The sequence below is a fragment of the Echeneis naucrates genome, chromosome 1 (genome assembly GCF_900963305.1).
Source record: "Echeneis naucrates chromosome 1, fEcheNa1.1, whole genome shotgun sequence".
In the NCBI taxonomy this organism is placed as follows: Eukaryota; Metazoa; Chordata; class Actinopteri; order Carangiformes; family Echeneidae; genus Echeneis; species Echeneis naucrates.
The window spans coordinates 7970017-7988145 of NC_042511.1; the positions used below are offsets into that span (position 1 = coordinate 7970017).

General features: G+C 38.7%; 1 protein-coding gene across 1 annotated transcript in view; it reads left to right on the forward strand.

Moving 5' to 3' along the window:
• Window positions 1-3079: 3079 nt before the first annotated feature.
• dnah6 (dynein, axonemal, heavy chain 6) overlaps window positions 3080-18129 on the forward strand; it is a 43931-nt gene continuing 28881 nt past the window's right edge. Inside the window, exons 1-37 of the mRNA XM_029512083.1 lie at window positions 3080-3146; window positions 3255-3331; window positions 3491-3670; window positions 4012-4362; window positions 4495-4629; window positions 4721-4823; window positions 4911-4977; window positions 5274-5460; window positions 5597-5689; window positions 5808-5915; window positions 6049-6138; window positions 6223-6343; window positions 6788-6939; window positions 7132-7284; window positions 7456-7707; window positions 7844-7972; window positions 8141-8254; window positions 8380-8523; window positions 8691-8846; window positions 9040-9090; window positions 10053-10145; window positions 10232-10351; window positions 10647-10827; window positions 10972-11068; window positions 11351-11579; window positions 12182-12346; window positions 12664-12774; window positions 12905-13030; window positions 13145-13300; window positions 13559-13720; window positions 14811-14948; window positions 15252-15419; window positions 15508-15656; window positions 16860-16967; window positions 17192-17318; window positions 17572-17784; window positions 17865-18086. Coding sequence (XP_029367943.1) covers window positions 3080-3146; window positions 3255-3331; window positions 3491-3670; window positions 4012-4362; window positions 4495-4629; window positions 4721-4823; window positions 4911-4977; window positions 5274-5460; window positions 5597-5689; window positions 5808-5915; window positions 6049-6138; window positions 6223-6343; window positions 6788-6939; window positions 7132-7284; window positions 7456-7707; window positions 7844-7972; window positions 8141-8254; window positions 8380-8523; window positions 8691-8846; window positions 9040-9090; window positions 10053-10145; window positions 10232-10351; window positions 10647-10827; window positions 10972-11068; window positions 11351-11579; window positions 12182-12346; window positions 12664-12774; window positions 12905-13030; window positions 13145-13300; window positions 13559-13720; window positions 14811-14948; window positions 15252-15419; window positions 15508-15656; window positions 16860-16967; window positions 17192-17318; window positions 17572-17784; window positions 17865-18086 — 5295 coding nt within the window. The remainder of the gene's footprint in view (window positions 3147-3254; window positions 3332-3490; window positions 3671-4011; window positions 4363-4494; window positions 4630-4720; window positions 4824-4910; window positions 4978-5273; window positions 5461-5596; window positions 5690-5807; window positions 5916-6048; window positions 6139-6222; window positions 6344-6787; window positions 6940-7131; window positions 7285-7455; window positions 7708-7843; window positions 7973-8140; window positions 8255-8379; window positions 8524-8690; window positions 8847-9039; window positions 9091-10052; window positions 10146-10231; window positions 10352-10646; window positions 10828-10971; window positions 11069-11350; window positions 11580-12181; window positions 12347-12663; window positions 12775-12904; window positions 13031-13144; window positions 13301-13558; window positions 13721-14810; window positions 14949-15251; window positions 15420-15507; window positions 15657-16859; window positions 16968-17191; window positions 17319-17571; window positions 17785-17864; window positions 18087-18129) is intronic.

Sequence of the window (18129 nt, forward strand, 5' to 3'; positions counted from 1 at the left end):
TTTTATAGTTTCATCATCTAAACTATCAAATTTTCTGTTAGACCAACCACGCTGTTCAAAGATGTTTTTTCTATGAGTTAATGCAGATATTCTGAACCTGATTAATGTGATTTTATCTTTTAGGTAATGTACCACAAAATTTCAAGATTGCAGTCATTCAGCATCTGCTCAAAAAACCTAATCTGGAAATTAATAACGTGAAATGCGCATAAGAATGGCTTGTTTGAAGAGTTTCAGTCAGGACTGCTCTGTATATCACAGCACAGAAACAGAACTGCTAAGCGTTATCAGTGACATTCTTATGGATTCAGACTACTGATTGGCCTCTATACTTGACCTGTGAGATCATTTGGCATCATTGACCATAACATTTTGTTAGCGACCGTAACATGAAATGGTGATGAAAGGAACCACACTAAGTTGGTTTACATTATGTTTATCCGATACCAGTTTGTTCATGTTAACAATGGCTCTTCCTCACACTATAATTGATCATGGAGTTCCACAGGCTACTGTACAAGGACAAATCTTTTTCACCCTCTATATGCTTCCTTTAAGATATATCAGGTAGCATTGCATCAATTTTCATTTCTATGATGATGATGCTCACTTTACTTATCAATGAAGCCAAATGAGACTAATTAGCTTGTCAGAGTCAGGAAAGTAAATAATGGCCTGGATAACCTGGAACTTTAATTGACTGTGACTGAACCAGAATTTAATTTCTTTCTCCTACCATACCAAGCTCCATCATATCTCAGACAGCTCGTAGTTTGTTATTGTCCCAGTAGGGACTCCTTTTCTGTGGATTCAATTCCCAGTATCAGTCAGCCACTTACTCTCTAGCTATGGTTAGACTGCCCCCCCCCATATATATATATGTATGTATGTATATATATATATATATATATATATACTTTGCTTCTTCCAATAGCATGTGTTTTGTCCCTCTTGTCTCTTCCTGTCCTTGTCCTTCAGAATCATCTCTGCTCCATGTTCCAGCTCAATACCAGGAGTTAACTTTAGTTAATTTAACCACAATTAATCATTTTGTTTAGCACTTCTTATGCTAATTTTAATATTTACTTGTGCTGGTTTTGTGGTAACCTACATTTGTATATTTTTGCTTGCATCTTTATTGTATTCTCTCTCCTCCTGCTCTTGTTCTCTTTCTGTCCCACCCCTCCCCTCCTTATCTCCCCCCTCTCCCCCCCATTCATGTAAATTCAAATGGCTTTATTGCATACAATACAATTTTGCCAAACCATATTTATGCAAGTTCTACACTTATTAGATTATACGTTATAGATGAATTAAACAAAATAAATAAAAAGAGGAACAATTTATAGATGAATTAAAATATAAATGCACAAAATAAAATTAAAATGGTAACAATGTAGGGGGGCATTGAGAAATTGAGGACCTATAAAGGAGTAATTCTGGGGTCTGTCATGTCCCCACTTTTAAACATTGGGCATATTATTTCTGCATGTCTCACGAAAATATCCAACTCTGAGTACTAAATTGAAAAGTTTCAGGACGGGCTGATCTGAATTTACAGTCTGTGGGTTTCAGTATCTCATTAGCAATGCTGTCAGGCCCACAGGCTTTTCTGCATCATGGGGTTTTCAGGTTTTGGTCCAAATCGTTTTCGATAATTTGGTAAGCAAATAGATTTTGGTTGTTTTTCAAGATTGGTAAAGATTGTGTTTCATATTTCTTGATGCAAGTATTTGAAATGCTTTACATCTCCATTTTCTTTTTCTTTTTTTTTTTTTCCTCTCCCTCTTTCGGGTTTTCCCTGCTCAGGGTCGCCACAGCAAGTCAGCTCTGTGACTTGCATGACTGATTTGGCTGCAGTTTTTGATGCAGATGCTCTTCCTGCCACAACCCTCACCTTTCATCCCAGCTTGGGACTGGCATAAGACTACCACTGGTCGGCCCTCTGCATGCAAAGCATTCGCTCTACCACTGAGCTACGTCCCCAGGCATATCTCCATCTTGAATGTCTACATTTTTATTTTATTGCTTTTGCTCCAGTTATTATTATTGTCTAGGTTCCTCTAGTGGTCCCAGAAAGTAGAGTTTATTGATTCTTCTATTAAGTTGACCTGGTTTTTGAGGGGTTGCTCTCTCTTAGTTCTCAGCCTCTGTTTATTCTCTTTATATTGTTTTGGTGTATCACCATAGTGAGTCCGTAGATCCTAGTTTTCTCAAGCTCATTCCTCAGTCCTTCATTTGGGAAAATTTTTCTTGTCTTCTCTTTTTTGGGTTCAGTTTTAGGAACGATAAGTTAGATTATTGTGCGCCTTGACGGAAGATATTGTTAATATCCTCTATGGCCATGTTTACTCCTTCTTTACTATGTGGATATGTGCAGGCCAGGAAAGACTAAACAGCTCTTGAATTGCATGGCTGCTCATACCCTCCTATTATTCTGGTTATCTGTTTAGCTTCCAGGTGTAGTAAGTTGTTCTGAAATATAGTTAATATATCATATACAGACCTGCAGTACTTTGCTATGATCTCTGTTATTGAATGTCATTTGACTTCTCTTTATTTGAGCACCTCGTGCAGCTTCCCTCTGTTTGGTTTCGTTGCATGCTGGGAGAGAATTTTGTTGCTAGGTAACAGTAAACCTCAGCTACAGCCCAGCGGCTCTGGCAGAGCCGTCATATGAAGCTTAACGTTTCATCTGAAAACATTTCGGAGCTAAATATTTGAGACGGTAGGCGCGTTTCGATCCTGTGTTTATTTAATAAGAGTTTTTAAACGTAACGTTGGTTGAAGTTGTATCAACGTTAGACGTCGAAGTTGGACAGTAACCTGGTTTGGTTAAGTTGGGTAACTTAGCTCGTTATCGACCATATGACGCTACTGATAATGTGTGCTGTAGAAAAAATAATAAGCTGGTGCATTTTGTAGAAGAAGAAACATTGCTTCTTAAAACTTAAGCTGTGGATAGAGTTAGCTGTGTAGGCAAACAATATAATTTGTCTTAAGTGTTTTCACCATACTGTAACATGAATGCTCTCCCTTCCTGTGCTTCATTCACCGGTCCCAGGTGAGGACATAGGCCATGGCCGGTGTGTCCTCCGGGGCCTCTCTGCCGGGCCACCCTGTCCAAAGGGAAAATGAGTCCAGAGGTAGATCCAGTAAATATTGCACCTTTTATGTATTATAAAGCTGTTCTTTGACTTTGATTGCATTTAAGTAGTAAACTTAAGTTCTAAACTTCTAAACAAAAATTTCAGAGCAATGTTATAGACTTCCTGAACTACAGAGGCCTGCCATCCTGCCAAGGCCCCCGGTCCAGGTTAAAGACCCAGAGGTAAAACTGTGATCAAACTAAGACAATATAAAATGCTATCTGCTGGAAGCAGAATTCAGTACCTCTCACAATACGTTTTGTAAATAAGCTATGGCTCAGGCTGAAAGTAATTAATGTATACAAATGTGGATCTTTGATCTTTTCTTCCCCTTGATGTAGGCTGTGCTAAAGAGACATGTAAAACGCAACCAGCCCAGTCTCGATCACTTAAAAGTCCGTGAGAGGATGTTTTTCCCTGGCTGGTATACTCAGACACCTTCACCTCAGCAAATAAAGCAGCCATACAGGCGCAGAGAGAACTTGCCTATTCATTTACCTCCTCTGAAATCCACTACAAAGGTCAGTGACAAAAAAGAATGAGAACAAAAGAAGCAGTATCTAGAAAATTATATTGCGTCACAGGCACTTTCCTCAAAAGTGTCTCTGGTATTAAATAACATCATAAATGTATGATGAAGGCAATGCTAAAATCAGAACCTGCCTTTAGAGTACCTGTTCCACTACCACAAGTGACAAGATTAAGCCTTTATCAAAACTGTCTTGGTAAACTCCGCACAAGTGGTTGATATAGCCTTTTTTTGTTGAAGCCAAAAATCTGTCATTCGATTCCAAGAAATTGGCTACTTGCAGGAGAAAATTACTCTATGCTTATGTGTCTCCAATGCTCCTCCTCTCCTCAGTTGTCCAACAATGTGGAATCGAAGCATGATCCCCCCAAACGGCCCTTTTCCATTAGAGAGGGTGGACTCCTGGATACTCCGAACAAAATACAAATTTTTAAGTACAGTGAGGATGACATTTTGATGATCAACCATGAAGGTGTTTTATCAGTATATCACGATAAGTTTGACTTTACAACCCTTGAGTGCTGGGAAGAAGAGTACAAAAACTACTGCAAGATGATTTGCATCCCTTTCTTTGCCCTCTTCAAAATGTGGAAACCATTTTATCGTTGGCGCACTGCAATTCGGGCCAAGAAGATTCATTTGGCCCGGAAGTCTCTCCAAAACAGTTTGTTTATTGTTAGTAAGGTATGTGACTGTGACTGTGTATCAAACTGACTGTCATCAAACGTTTCTTAAATGATCTCTTAAAGATCTTGAAAATGGAATACCACACAATTATTGATATGATTTTGTTAATAACGTGCAAATGTCTTTTAGTCCCTGAGTGCTGCATTGGTTGATATCAGGAAAATGTGTTACCAAATCAGTGACACAGGCTTGTTTCACATGGAGGAAACACACACTTACACGCTGCAGGAGTTCCAGAACACCCTGTTCAAACAACAAGAAGAGGTGCAATTCTACAGTCATACCCAAATTGGGCTGCATGTAAGAACTTTATATGACGTCACCTGCATTCTCATTTATTCAATTATTTTGTCAGATTTTGAAAGACTTGCGGAGGTTTCAAGACTTGGTAAAGGAGGTGATGTTTTGTGCCTGTGGCAATTATTTTTTGGAACCCAGACACACCTCTAAATACACAGGTTTGTGACACAGCATACATGAGCACATTGAAATGAATATACTTAGAATAGTGTTAAATGGTTGATTATGCTGTCTTTTTAACACAGTTCATCTGAACGACAAGAAAATGATTAAGATGATCAATAAGACTTTTCTCTCTAGTCGCCTTGTCTGGTGAGTAATTATTTAGAATGTACTTCTCTTTCACACTTTTTCTCTTTGTGTACTTGTGAATATGCCCCTCCCCTTTTTTTGAATAACGGAATAGATAGTTGTAAAACACAAGCGTAAATCACCAGTGATTACTGAATTCTACTTGGACACAGATTAAGCAGCTGAATATGACAGCACCATTGTGAATGTTAATAGTATCACTCATGCTTTTCCAACAATGACAAGTCTGAATTTGATAAATCAGACACATCCTTCACATAAACCTAGTCAAATCTTTCTGTCTGTTACCTACTCAGCTTCATCCGTCTTGTTGACTATCTGGTTGTCGACACTATGCACTCCTTGTTTACGAATGCCGTGGTGAAACTACTGGCTGTGTTCCAGAAGCAGCTATGTCAAACACCAAGCCATGCCATCATTCAGAGTTGGAACCAGAGCTCTGAGGGTGTCGCTGACCCTGCTCATAAAGAGACAGATAGTAAGGTAGGACATTGTTTCAGTGTTTTCATCAGTTTAACCACTGTTGTACTGTATCCTACATGCAGTATCAATTCAAGCAAAAACAGACCAGTATTCAGTTTTTTTGTTTGTTCTGTGTGTTTTTAATTAGTCTGTCAAGTCAGAAACTTCCCACATTCAGCCTTTGTTCATCTCCGAGCTGACACTGGAAAGAAATGCTTTAACGTTCAATCCCTCTGAGGAAAACTTTCAGGTTTGTTTCTAAAATTGTTATGAACTGTTGTACTTCAAGTTATTTATTTCCAATCAATTTCCTCTCTACAGTACACATGTGTGTGTTTATCCTTAATCCTCCATTTCTTGTTTTCCAGAACACTATTGCAGAGGTTATTGGGACATTTGAAAAGACAGTCATGTCAGTTCAAAGATTCACGGCTCATCCTGATTTTGATTCACTGACACAGCCTGAGCTCTATGAGGTAAATAAAAAAAACAAAAACATGCACACTGAGGGTGAAACTTATTGTTGTAAATATTAACGTTACTGGTATGAAGTACTGCTCGATTTTACATTAGTAAATGTTTGATATTTGGTTTGTTGTTGTATAACAGGAACTACTCTTAAATTATAAAGATGGCCCTAGTTTGGAATTCATCATGGAGACTGATGACCACCTTCAAAGCATCATCCAAAACATTAAGGTTGACTTTTACTTGTTTCCATCTTTTGAGATTGTATTTTGTACAGTTCCGTGAATATATGGTCATGATTTTCTTTCCACCTAGGAATCAGTGCAGTTTGCCTTTGACGCAGCAAGGGTGTACTCGCACACCTTTGAGCGCTTTCGACTGTTCTACGAGGAGAATGAGAGTCTGAATCTGGACACAATGCGGCAACAGGATCATGGTGATGTACAATACATCAGCTTAGACATTATTTTTGTGAAAAACCCCCCACTCAAAAAACGAAGAGCAGTTCAGTTGAGAGTAGTGCTTTGTTATTTAAAAAATGAAAGATGCCCTTTTTACACAGATAAATACTGTACATATTATGCAGTTTTTTATTTTTTTATTTATTTTTTTATTTATTTATTTATTCCAAAAAGACACACACAGTGTGTAGCAAAATAGCATAGTGTGGTGGCTATTGAATAGGTGATGAGGCAGTTGGAGTGAATGACTTGCGGTTGTTGGAGCAATTTGCTGCTAAGGGCTCTCACTGTGTAATGCAGTAGATGAGTAGTGTTGAAGATAAAACCTGCAAGACAAACCACAAGTTGTAGTTAAATGGCACAGGATGGAAAGTAAACAGCATGGCTGTTTTCCACTGACTGTTGACTTAATTTCCCAGGAGTGTCCTTCTTTGGAAAATCACTGGAGTTATACCACAACGAGAATAAAGAGGTTTTATCCATTCAACAGAAGAGAAATCTTGGGATATTGATGGTGGATAAAACAAAGCTCAAAGAACAGCTTCTGTCATCTTCCCTTCGCTGTCTGGAGGTGAAATATTGCACACAGATATATATCCCAGTAACCCACTTTAAAATCCATCAAACTTGGGGTGAGGTACAGTGATTCAAACAACAGTGTAACTGAAATGGAAATACAGGCAGTGCCCTATGCCCCAGTTGGTGATCTAATGGAAAATATTTGTTAACAGAATAATTTCTTCGCTCTGAATCTTTGCTACAGGTTATTAACGAGATGCTCAGTCAACTAGCTAGGAGGAAATTAGATGCCATCCTTTCCGAAACTTGTGAAGCCCAGTTTAAACTTGAGTTCAATCCCTGTACTACAGTGGAGCTAGCCAACTCACTCATGTCCCTTGATGAGATACAGGAGAGGGTAAGTCATGAATTTTATGTTAATAGCAGCCTGTTAATAATCTCATGTTTTTACTAAAACAAAAGGCATATTTTTTTCCCTGTTCCCTTTCCCACCTTTTCCATTTGATTCTTTTTTCTTTAACTCTATATATATAATTACTATTTTTTGCTTTGATTTCCCACTTACCAGATTGTGGTGATAAAGGAGGAGCAGGAAACAGTGTGTCAAATGTACAACCTGATTAACATGTACTCAGTACCCACACCACCTGATGATCTGGTTGTTTTTGCCACCTTGCAACCTTCATTTAACTCCCTGCGTGTGCTGTTTGATAATGCAATGGAAGGGAGGAATGCCAGAATGGAAATGTTTTGCTCATCCCTAAGCAAGGACATAAAGGAACTGAACAATAACGTCAAGAAAGTCAAGCTTAAGTTAGAGGTACATGGGATATATAAGCAGTATATGAATCTCTGGTATTTTTCATGCTACGCCTCGTTACTTAAGTTAAATCTACTGTATACAGAGCTTTGCCCTATTTCTTATTTATTTGTTTTATTTTTTCCTTGTTGTGGAGGTTCCTGAAATCTCTGACATCAATGCAGATTCCTTCATAGTGCGTGGGCTGCTGGGGGAAAACCAGATCTCTATAAACGAGTTGCAGGCCCAGGCTTCCACGTTTGCATCCTACCAGAAGGAATTTAAGGTGCTGTATTTGTAGATTTGCTCTGTAATTACAAAATTATTTGCCCATTAAACGTAGCAAGTCATAAAATTATTTTGTGTAGGTAAAAAGACAATGTTACTGTTATTACCAGCAAACAAGCCTGGAAATCCAAAGCAAATCCAACTAGTTCTTCTTCTTTACATAAAGCTGGAGGTAACCAAATTTGACTTGCTTGAGGAATTAACCACAAAGTTCAGGCTGATGCAACTGCTGTGGGACTCTCTAGAGGAATGGGACTCTCTCCAGAATGGATGGCAGCAGGTGAAGTGCACCTAACACAACGGCTTTGTGGTGGAGTCAGCCTGAACAGCCGTACAGTAAAATTTAGGCACACAGACATAAGTGGCACTTCCTCACATTTAACCTTGGCTGTGTCTCTTCCCCAGAGCACACTTTGGCAGTTGGACCTAGAGCAGTTCAGCTCACAGGTGACTAAATACAGTAAATACATCAGCCAGCTGGAGAAGGGCCTGCCATTTAACAATGTTTTGCCAAGTCTAAAGGCCAAGGTGGAAGCCATGAAGCAGAGGGTGAGTAGGAGATGGTGTTTTATTAGTGATTGGCGTTGATATGTATATTTTCTATTATAATTAACAAAGTTTTTCACAAAGCTGTTTTCAAATTGTAACATAAATATACATATATACATACTCTACTCATACTCATATCTAAATGGTGTTAATGTGTTCTCTTTCAGCTGCCTGTGCTCACTGATCTGCGTAACCCTTGCATGAAGCCAGCACACTGGAAGACCCTGGAGAAGAATGTGGGGACTTCCCTAAATGCTGAGGAGCTTACTGTGGCTGTTTTGGAGGAGCTCAACATATTTTCCTATAGCACACAGATACAAGAGGTAGCATAGAGATTAAGATGCTATATAGTTTGTAATATTTGCCTTCATTTTAACCAACTACTTTAGATATTTTTTTATGAGGTCTAGCATAGAATTGCACGTCAACACAAATAACCAGACTAGTTATAGCCAAATGAATATTTTTTTAAGTTTAACTTACGTAAACAGAACTAACACAAGCCCTAATTTTCAGGTGTCAGGACAGGCATCAGGAGAAGCCTCGATGGAGAACATTATTTCAAAGGTGCAAGGACTCCTCTGCAAATACAGAGATTTCTGGCGTTTAAAATTCAATAAATTGCATTTACTGTGTTTCCAAAATAGTAGTCACCTGGAAATCCAGAAATGGATAAGCAGTAAAAGATGAATGAATGAATGAATGATAATTTGTAAGTCGTTGAGGTGTGCTGCCATTTTAAACAGAATCAAGATGGTTTCCTCTCTTTTTTAATCTGTATACAGAGTAAAGCTGTGGATTCATATTAAAGGGCAGATGAGCTTTTCACTCAAATGTAATTAAATTAACAAACTATTCTGAGACTGTGCATTAATTCAATCATTTTCTACAGCTTATCCATGTCTGGGTTGCAGGGGATGCAGGAACCAATCCCAGCTCATATTGGGCGAGGGTGGGGTACACCCTAGGCAGGCCACCAGTCCAACACAGGGCCAACATACAGAGACAGACAGAGATGAACAACCGCTCACACTCACACCCAGACCAGGATGATGACAAATATGAGCTGTTTGTCATCATCCACGCAGGATAAAAACAACATTTTATACATTTTTTAAGAGTTTTATATGCTGTTTTCTGGTGCCCTTTTTTCAATCAACATATATACAAACCTTTTCTGGATTCCTTATAATAAGCATATACAACTGCAAACTCTGGTACTAAATGGTTTCCATTCAAATTAATGGGACATGGTCTCAGACACTTGGAACCCACTGTACTAAAGTTCTACTCAATCATTAAGTGTAATCAAAGAGAATCTAATATGAAAGCAGTGCAAATTGGTATCTCCAAGTCCCTGAGGAATGAGGCACCAAAGAGTCCAGACTTTCCTCCTCTGTCACAACACTCTTGCCAAGTCTCGCCATGCCACCACTACAGAATCTCATGTACATGTACACTGATACATGTTGAGTGGGGCACAGCGAGTCAATGTTGTAAAACCTCTGCCTTCTTCATGAGCAATGCAGGTGGAGGAGTTGTGGAAGACGACTGAGTTCACAGTTCTCTCTCATGGTGACTCTAAAGAGGTGTTCATCTTAGGAGGCACAGATGATATCCAGGTATGCAGAACGCATATTCCAACATACAGCCTTTTCCCTCGTTGCCTTGGAGTGCATCTAATTTACAGTATTGGTGTGTTTTCCAGGTACTACTGGATGACAGCATTATTAATGTGGGCACAGTGGCATCTTCTCATTATGTTGCACCCATCAAGCTCAGGGTGGACAAATTGCTGAGACAGCTGAACCTCTTCAACCAAACACTGGTAAAGGCTTAGAACAGAGGCCATGCCATAGAGAGAGCATTGCTCAAGTGACTGTGACTCTAAATATTAGGGCTTGTCTTCCACAGCTTAATTCAGAGTTTGCCTCAAATGTAATGCAGTAGCTCTCCCTGCTGGCTGCAGAAGCAATTATGTTTTGTTAATATATGTTGAGTCACATATTGCAATTTATCGACATAAAGACTAACAATATATATTTAAGACTCAAGTGTATTAGCGTTATTGATTTCTTCGGCCACATTGTTCTGATCCCCCTCTGCCCCTCCTGCCTTTGCAGGATGAATGGCTTACATGCCAAAGGAACTGGCTGTACCTAGAGAGTATTTTCTTAGCCCCAGACATCAAGAGGCAGCTCCCTGCAGAGTCAAAGATGTTCCTTAAAGTGGACAAGTCCTGGAAGCAAATCATGGCGAGGGTCAAGAAGATGCCCAATGCTCTTAAAGCAGCCACACAACCTGGTAGGTGTTCTGATAGGATGGGCTGAGAAGGACACAAAAAAACAGTGCAAATTGGTATCCAATTTGTATTGATGCATGATCACGCTTGCTCAGGTCAACACATTTTCATACACCATAGAGACTTTTCATTTTACCCCCACACAGATCTGCTGGAGAATTTTCAGCACAACAATGCTCTTCTGGATGAGATACAGAAGTGCCTAGAAGCATACCTTGAATCCAAGAGAGTCATCTTTCCCAGGTATACAAGTGCTTTGTTGTTTACACATGCATTGTTTTGGTTTGTTTTATTATTTCTTTTGTTTCTTTTCTTGACCAGTAGTTTTCTGTGCTCACAAAATCAATTTACAATTTTACAATAGTCTGTGTATAGTCTGATGATGACAGTTCCCACTCTGCAGATGCCAATTATGAATCTAAACATTTCTTCAGTCTGGTATCTGCCACAGAGTGGTAGATATGATGGCCGATGTTTATTGTTGACAGCTGATATTGATATTCATCCTTTATCTGTCCCCTGCAGGTTCTACTTCTTATCTAATGATGAGTTGTTAAAGATCTTGGCCCAAACAAGAAATCCCCAGGCTGTACAGCCTCATCTTAGAAAGTGTTTTGATGCCATTACCCGACTAGAGTTTGCCTTGCTGCCTAAACAGTCTTCCAGTATGACTGGACTTTCTCAGGATCCTGGAGAAGAGGAGAGAATATACAGTAAAGACATCCTGTATATGGTTTCTCCTGAGGGAGAGAAGGTACAAACCCTAAAGTAATAATAGACTGAAATTGATTCTCAAATTGTGCAACCGTAATTAAGGCAAAATAGTGGATGGACAAAAGTCCAAGTTGAAATGATTAAAATGTAATAAATAAAGGTTGCTTGTTTTCCTCAGAAATTACACATTCTATTTCCTGAATAGAAATAGAAGTATTACTAAAATATGTAAACACATAAATCATAACAGTGATAGAATAAAAAAAATTAAAAAAAAAATACAAAAGAACTAAGTAAGATATAATTAAAATGAGTGGGCCTATAAGTAATCAATGAAGCAAGCATAAGTGCAAATATCAAAATGAAAGCAAAAATAATGTAGTATATTGTACCAGTTGAGCGTTTGGACACACTTTCCCATTCAAATGAATAGGAAAGTGTGTCCAAACATTTATTTGGTATTACACAAATAAAAACTTTATATGTACTGCACATTCATTAAAAATGTGTTATTGGTGCTCCTATCACAAAGACCAAGGAAAGGTTTCATTGTGAAAACGTATTAAAAAATAAATAAATGAAAAAGGCAAATCACCTGTAAATGTGTCCTTAACTTAACTTGTACCTCTGTCTGTGGTCTAGGTTGGTTTGACTGAGGGGCTGAAGGCACAAGGTAATGTGGAAGATTGGCTTTGCAAGGTGGAGGAGGCCATGTTTTCTTCACTAAAACACCTCAGCAAAGCTGCCATTGTAGACTACGGGATGAAGTCTCGGGAGGAATGGGTGGTGGCTGGATATCCATCACAGGTACACACAGACACACATTACACTGCTGCTTTGCAGGCTAGTTTAGACAGTCTTGTGTGCTACTGCATATATAGTATTACGCCTATTGGCCTTGCCTGGGTAAATGTCAAGACAATACATATAGTTTCCAGTACATTTTACACTTTTACACTTTACACACTGTGAGCAGCATGTTTACTTTTGGACATATTGTACCTCAGTGACTGATGGTAAATGTTTTGTTATAGTTTCAGGGGATACTAAGTGCTTTTTTTTTTTTTTTTTTTGTATTTGTTTTTTTAAGCAGTGTAGAATCAGTTTGTTTCTGTGTCCACCAGGTGGTGCTGACAATTTCACAGATGATGTGGTGTAGGGACATGGATGCCTGCTTGGAGGGAGACCATGACCACTTTGCTGCCCTACAGGGATTTGAGTCCATCAACTTTGATGTAATCCTCTCTTACCTACACTGCTTGGTTTTGTCCTTGTCATCTCATTTTTGTCCCTGTTAGAGAGAAAGATGAAAACTCTTTTCAACTTAAGTCAACACTATTTGTGTGGTTTTGTGTGTTCGTTTAGAGGCTAAATGCCCTGGCAGCATTGGTGCGAGGACAGCTCCCTACTTTACACCGTAATATCATCACAGCCCTCATCACCATTGATGTCCATGCAAGAGACATTGTCACTGATCTGGTTCGGCAGAAGGTACAATAGTGTACAGCATCAAACATGCTTGTAATAACAAGAGTGGACTGGGGAATTTCCTCAGAGAGTTGTAACTACTCATCACTTCAAAGTAACTTCAGTTTTCTGTTTCAGGTGGATACAAGGTCTAACTTTGAATGGCAGAGACAGTTGCGCTACTACTGGGACTTCGACCTGGACAACTGTGTAGCCACAATGGCTCTGTCCACTTACATTTATGGCTACGAATACCTGGGAGCCTGTCCACGGCTGGTCATCACACCACTCACGGTAATACCAAATATGTGTTGTATGATGGAAACACAAATTTTATATTAAGTTTGACAAACCTTCAGCATAGCATATGTTTGTATCCCCTGTACTCAGTCCTTTAGATTGCATAGACTTGTCTCATAGTGCCAGTATAGAACAGCAACTCCTCAGGTTTCCATCATGTTGTTTTTTAAATTACAAACGATTTTGGGTGTAATTGCTACATCCAAAATCTTCTGCACTTTTTAATATCATTCACCCATCTCTATTGTTCAGGACCGCTGCTATCTGTGTCTAATGGGGGCGCTCCAGTTGGATTTAGGAGGTGCACCAGCTGGACCGGCAGGGACAGGCAAAACAGAGACCACGAAGGACTTGGCTAAAGCCTTGGCCATTCAGTGTGTGGTCTTCAACTGCTCTGATGGCCTTGATTATAAGGTCATCACCAATCTATATATATCTATAAACTTTTGTTTGTTCCTTTTATTGCACTTTACTTTTTTGTTTGATAGTTTCCACTTATTTATTTGTTCCACCATCAGTTCACCTGCACTTCTTCATCTATTTTCCCTCAAGTGACTGTTACACTCTGTGTGTTCGTTCAATCTCACTCTGTACTTTCTAAGAGTTGCCTATAGATGGCACTATTGCAAAAGCATTCTGTCCTGTGTTAATTATGGCACTGGTACGCTTGACAGAGCTTTAAAGAAAGCCCGAACCCCAAAACGTTCATACATATCAAGGCACATTTTCTATACCTTATATTTGGATGGTAATTGGTTAAAATATCCAATTCGGGTATATTTATTACATTACCATTTTATTCAAGCTGCAGTCCATTAACCCAATCTAAACAAATTAAAATTCAGGAATTGATCTTGCTAACCTAATTAACAGACAGATGCTGCGATACATCTGGGTTGTTCACTGTCTGTTACACACATACACTCATTCACCTATGAATTATGATCAGCTGACAAACACACTATATTGACATGTTTTAATCAACAACTTGAGTATATCTGTGTTTTATGACCCCAAAACTTTGCACTCCAGTTTCATATCAAATGCATTGTGCTGTGTCTTGCAGTGCATTTGGAAAGCCATTCTCCCTAGTAAATTATTGCTAGGAGACACCTATAATGTTAAAGAGTTAGACTGGGCTCTGATTTAACAGGGGTGGTCTCACAATCTGATTTCATGTGGTAATGCTTTTCCCAGATCTGGCTCCACTGTCTTCTTAGCTCCTATTAAATGTGATATTTATTATCAGTCCAATAAGATATTATTCCTTTGAAGTTTGCTTTTCATGTCGCTCATAGTGTAAATAAGACAAAGTAATGCATGTTTAATGAAATTACTGAAGCACCTGCTGCTGCTAACATATACTCGACTATATTCTGATCTAACAGGTCAACACTTAAATCAAAAGACCAAATCTCCACTTACTCTGCAGTTTTTTAGATTTAAATTATTACTTGAAATATACTTACTGTTTTCTTTCATCAATCACATGTCTATCTTCCAGATGATGGGCCGCTTCTTCAGTGGGCTTGCTCAGTCTGGAGCCTGGTGTTGTTTTGACGAATTTAACCGAATCGACATAGAGGTGTTGTCTGTGATTGCTCAGCAGCTTATAACAATACGAAATGCTAAAGCTGCCAAGGTACACCCACAAAGACACATATATAGGCTACTTTAAATTTGTCTTAAATGAAATGATTACAAGATATTTGAGTTAAGAACATTTGTCTGTTGACCTAGGGTGCTAAGAACAACCAAATGAATAGGGTTACAGACTGAAAGAGTCAGATATATATTATTTGTCTACTGAATATACAATACTAAGTATTGAGGAAAAAGCAACACTTTATATGGTTTCTGTGGTATTTTATCAAACAACTAATTTGTTGTATAATAATTATTCTGTTGGACTGAGATTTCTCAGTGAACTCTGTGTGTTATGTAGCTATCAAGGTTTCACTTTGAGGGTCATGAAATCAAGCTGGTGATGACGTGTGCTGCATTCATCACCATGAACCCAGGCTATGCTGGAAGGACGGAGCTACCTGACAACCTTAAAGCTCTCTTCCGACCCATAGCAATGATGGTCCCAAACTATGCACTCATTGCCGAGGTAAGAATCTCTGCGTGCATGGTTTAATGCTTGGATATGTTCTCTACCTAACAGTTTACAGTTCCATTCCTTCTGTGCCTTTTTCCAGGTGATTCTGTACTCAGAGGGATTTGAATCCAGTAAAATCCTTGCGAGGAAGATGACCCAGATGTACAAGCTCTGCTCCGAGCAGCTGTCCCAGCAGGACCACTACGATTTTGGCATGAGAGCAGTCAAGTCTGTCCTAGTCATGGCAGGGTCAGAGCCTTACACACTCACTGATACACATGTGCATTCAGTTACTGACAACTCCAAGTATTCCCCTTTTCAGAAGAATCCCAGCAGGATCATTGTGACTGTGAGATACTTAGAGACAAACAAACATATATGTATGAATACATTCAGTGTATCAAATAACAATGTATCTAGACTGCTATTACAGATCACAGATGTTAAATGGCAAAATTTCAGTACACAGCTATCATGTTTGTCTACTGCAGAAACAGTTGGCTAACATGATCATGTTTGTTGCTGAACTCTCATCTAGTCAGTAAAATGTAATCAAATATAAAAGTAAAACTATAAAAAAAAAAGAAAAGAAGCACTATAATAATTTTAAATAAACAATAAGCACACTATATATGATTTGTATTGGTCAAATAGTTCAGATGAGGTATTTGTTGAGACATGAAGAAATAAGGAACGAGATTAGATAGATACATTTGGTGATAACAGAAACCGAGTTGTTCCTGGTACACTTGTGTACATACTGTCAAGTGATTTGAATTGATGCTCTTGACCACATGCAATCATAGTTACTCTTTTCAGGTTACTTTCTAGCTGGAGCTCAGTGAATTGCTGCCATTGGCTGGTTGTGCAGAAGCACACATTAATTATCTTCTGACTTATTGTTTATAATGTTTTTTTCTCACTTTAATATGAATGAATGGAGCCAGCTAGTTGTGAAGATCAGGATGTCCAATATTGAATTTATAGCAAACATTAGCTTCTTGTTATCTTGATTGTGTTTCTACATTTTTATAATCATCATCATCATCTTTAAAGTGAACCCTCTCTGTCTCAAGCGCTACCAAAACACACCTAACCCTGAACTCTTTCTGCAAGAATTGCTGTAAATTTTGTCCCATTCTTCACTAAAACTGGCACAGATGACTTTAATTTGAAAAAGTGTTCAATTGTATAAGCAAATTAAAATTTTGCAGTAAATTTACAAAGCAAGAAACACACTCTTAGGCTGTGAATGCTTACAACATTTTTAAAGTGCCACAACTAATTTGAAGAGTTGGTTGTGTTGTCACTTCTGAAGGCAAGTCCATTTTGTCTTTTATTGTGCATAAATAACTTTTAGTGCCCCTAATCAATACCATAATTTTAACAAAATGCTTGATGTATCAACATTTTTCCAAGAGAGTCCCAAAATAAAAATCTATTTGTTCTTAGGTCCCTAAAGAGGGATAACCCCCAACTCAGTGAAGATGTTGTTCTTATCAGAGCACTGAGGGATTCCAACTTGCCAAAGTTCCTCACTGATGATGCTGCGCTGTTTGGGTAAGCCTATCTTACTTCTGCATTACTTGATATTGATGGAGTAAAATTAAAGTTATTTGTTTGTGTTATTATATGTGAAAACAATCATTTTATATTTAAATTATATGCTTACATTTTTTTTTTTTGATTAATAAAATATTTATCTGTCTATCTATCAATCTATCTATTTTGTGGATTACTGTACAACCCGCCCCCACCTCCCCATTCCTCCTGTCCCACTCCAGTGGTATACTGTCAGATCTGTTCCCCGGTGTGTGTATCCCTGAGCATGACTATGGTGTGTTGCACTCCACCATTCTGGAGTCTCTGGTTAAACGGAACCTGCAGCCCTTGCCTAGCATGACCAAGAAGGTACAGTTCATTATCCTTAAAAGGGTTGGTACACCCACATTCCAAAAATACATACTTTTCCAGCAGGTCTCTGGTAGACATTACATAGACAGGGTTTTTATAAAGTCAGGTTCTATCCACAGATGTGAGTAAAATTTAGTTTGTATGAGTATTTTCTGTAGACATATTGCAAAACCTCTGATTAGTGATGTAAAGCTAGCCACCTTTCACACATTTTACATTTTTTGCTATATTATTTTGTTCTGTGGACTAGGTGATCCAACTCTATGAGACTATGTTAGTGCGTCATGGTGTGATGTTGGTGGGGCCTACTGGTGGAGGTAAAACCACTGTCTACACCATACTGGCAGACACTCTGGACAGCCTGCATCACAGCAGTGGCATGGCGAATAACCCTTTCTATCAGCCTGTCAAGACATATGTCCTCAATCCAAAATCAGTCACCATGGGAGAGCTCTATGGAGAGGTACTAACAGACTTCAGTGAAAGTGATACATCTTCTTTACTTCTTCGTCTGGAGACATTAATTATTTACCTCATCCTCAGGTTAATACGTTGACACTGGAGTGGCGTGACGGACTTATGGCTCTGAGCGTCCGTGATGCAGTCAGTGATACCAGCGATTACCACAAGTGGGTGATCTGTGATGGACCAGTTGATGCTTTGTGGATTGAGAACATGAACACAGTACTTGATGACAACAAGATGCTTTGCTTGGCGAACAGCGAGAGAATCAAATTAACCCCATCCATACATATGGTGTTTGAGGTTAGAGCCGTTTTATAGGGTCAATAAGTAAGATTTATATTTG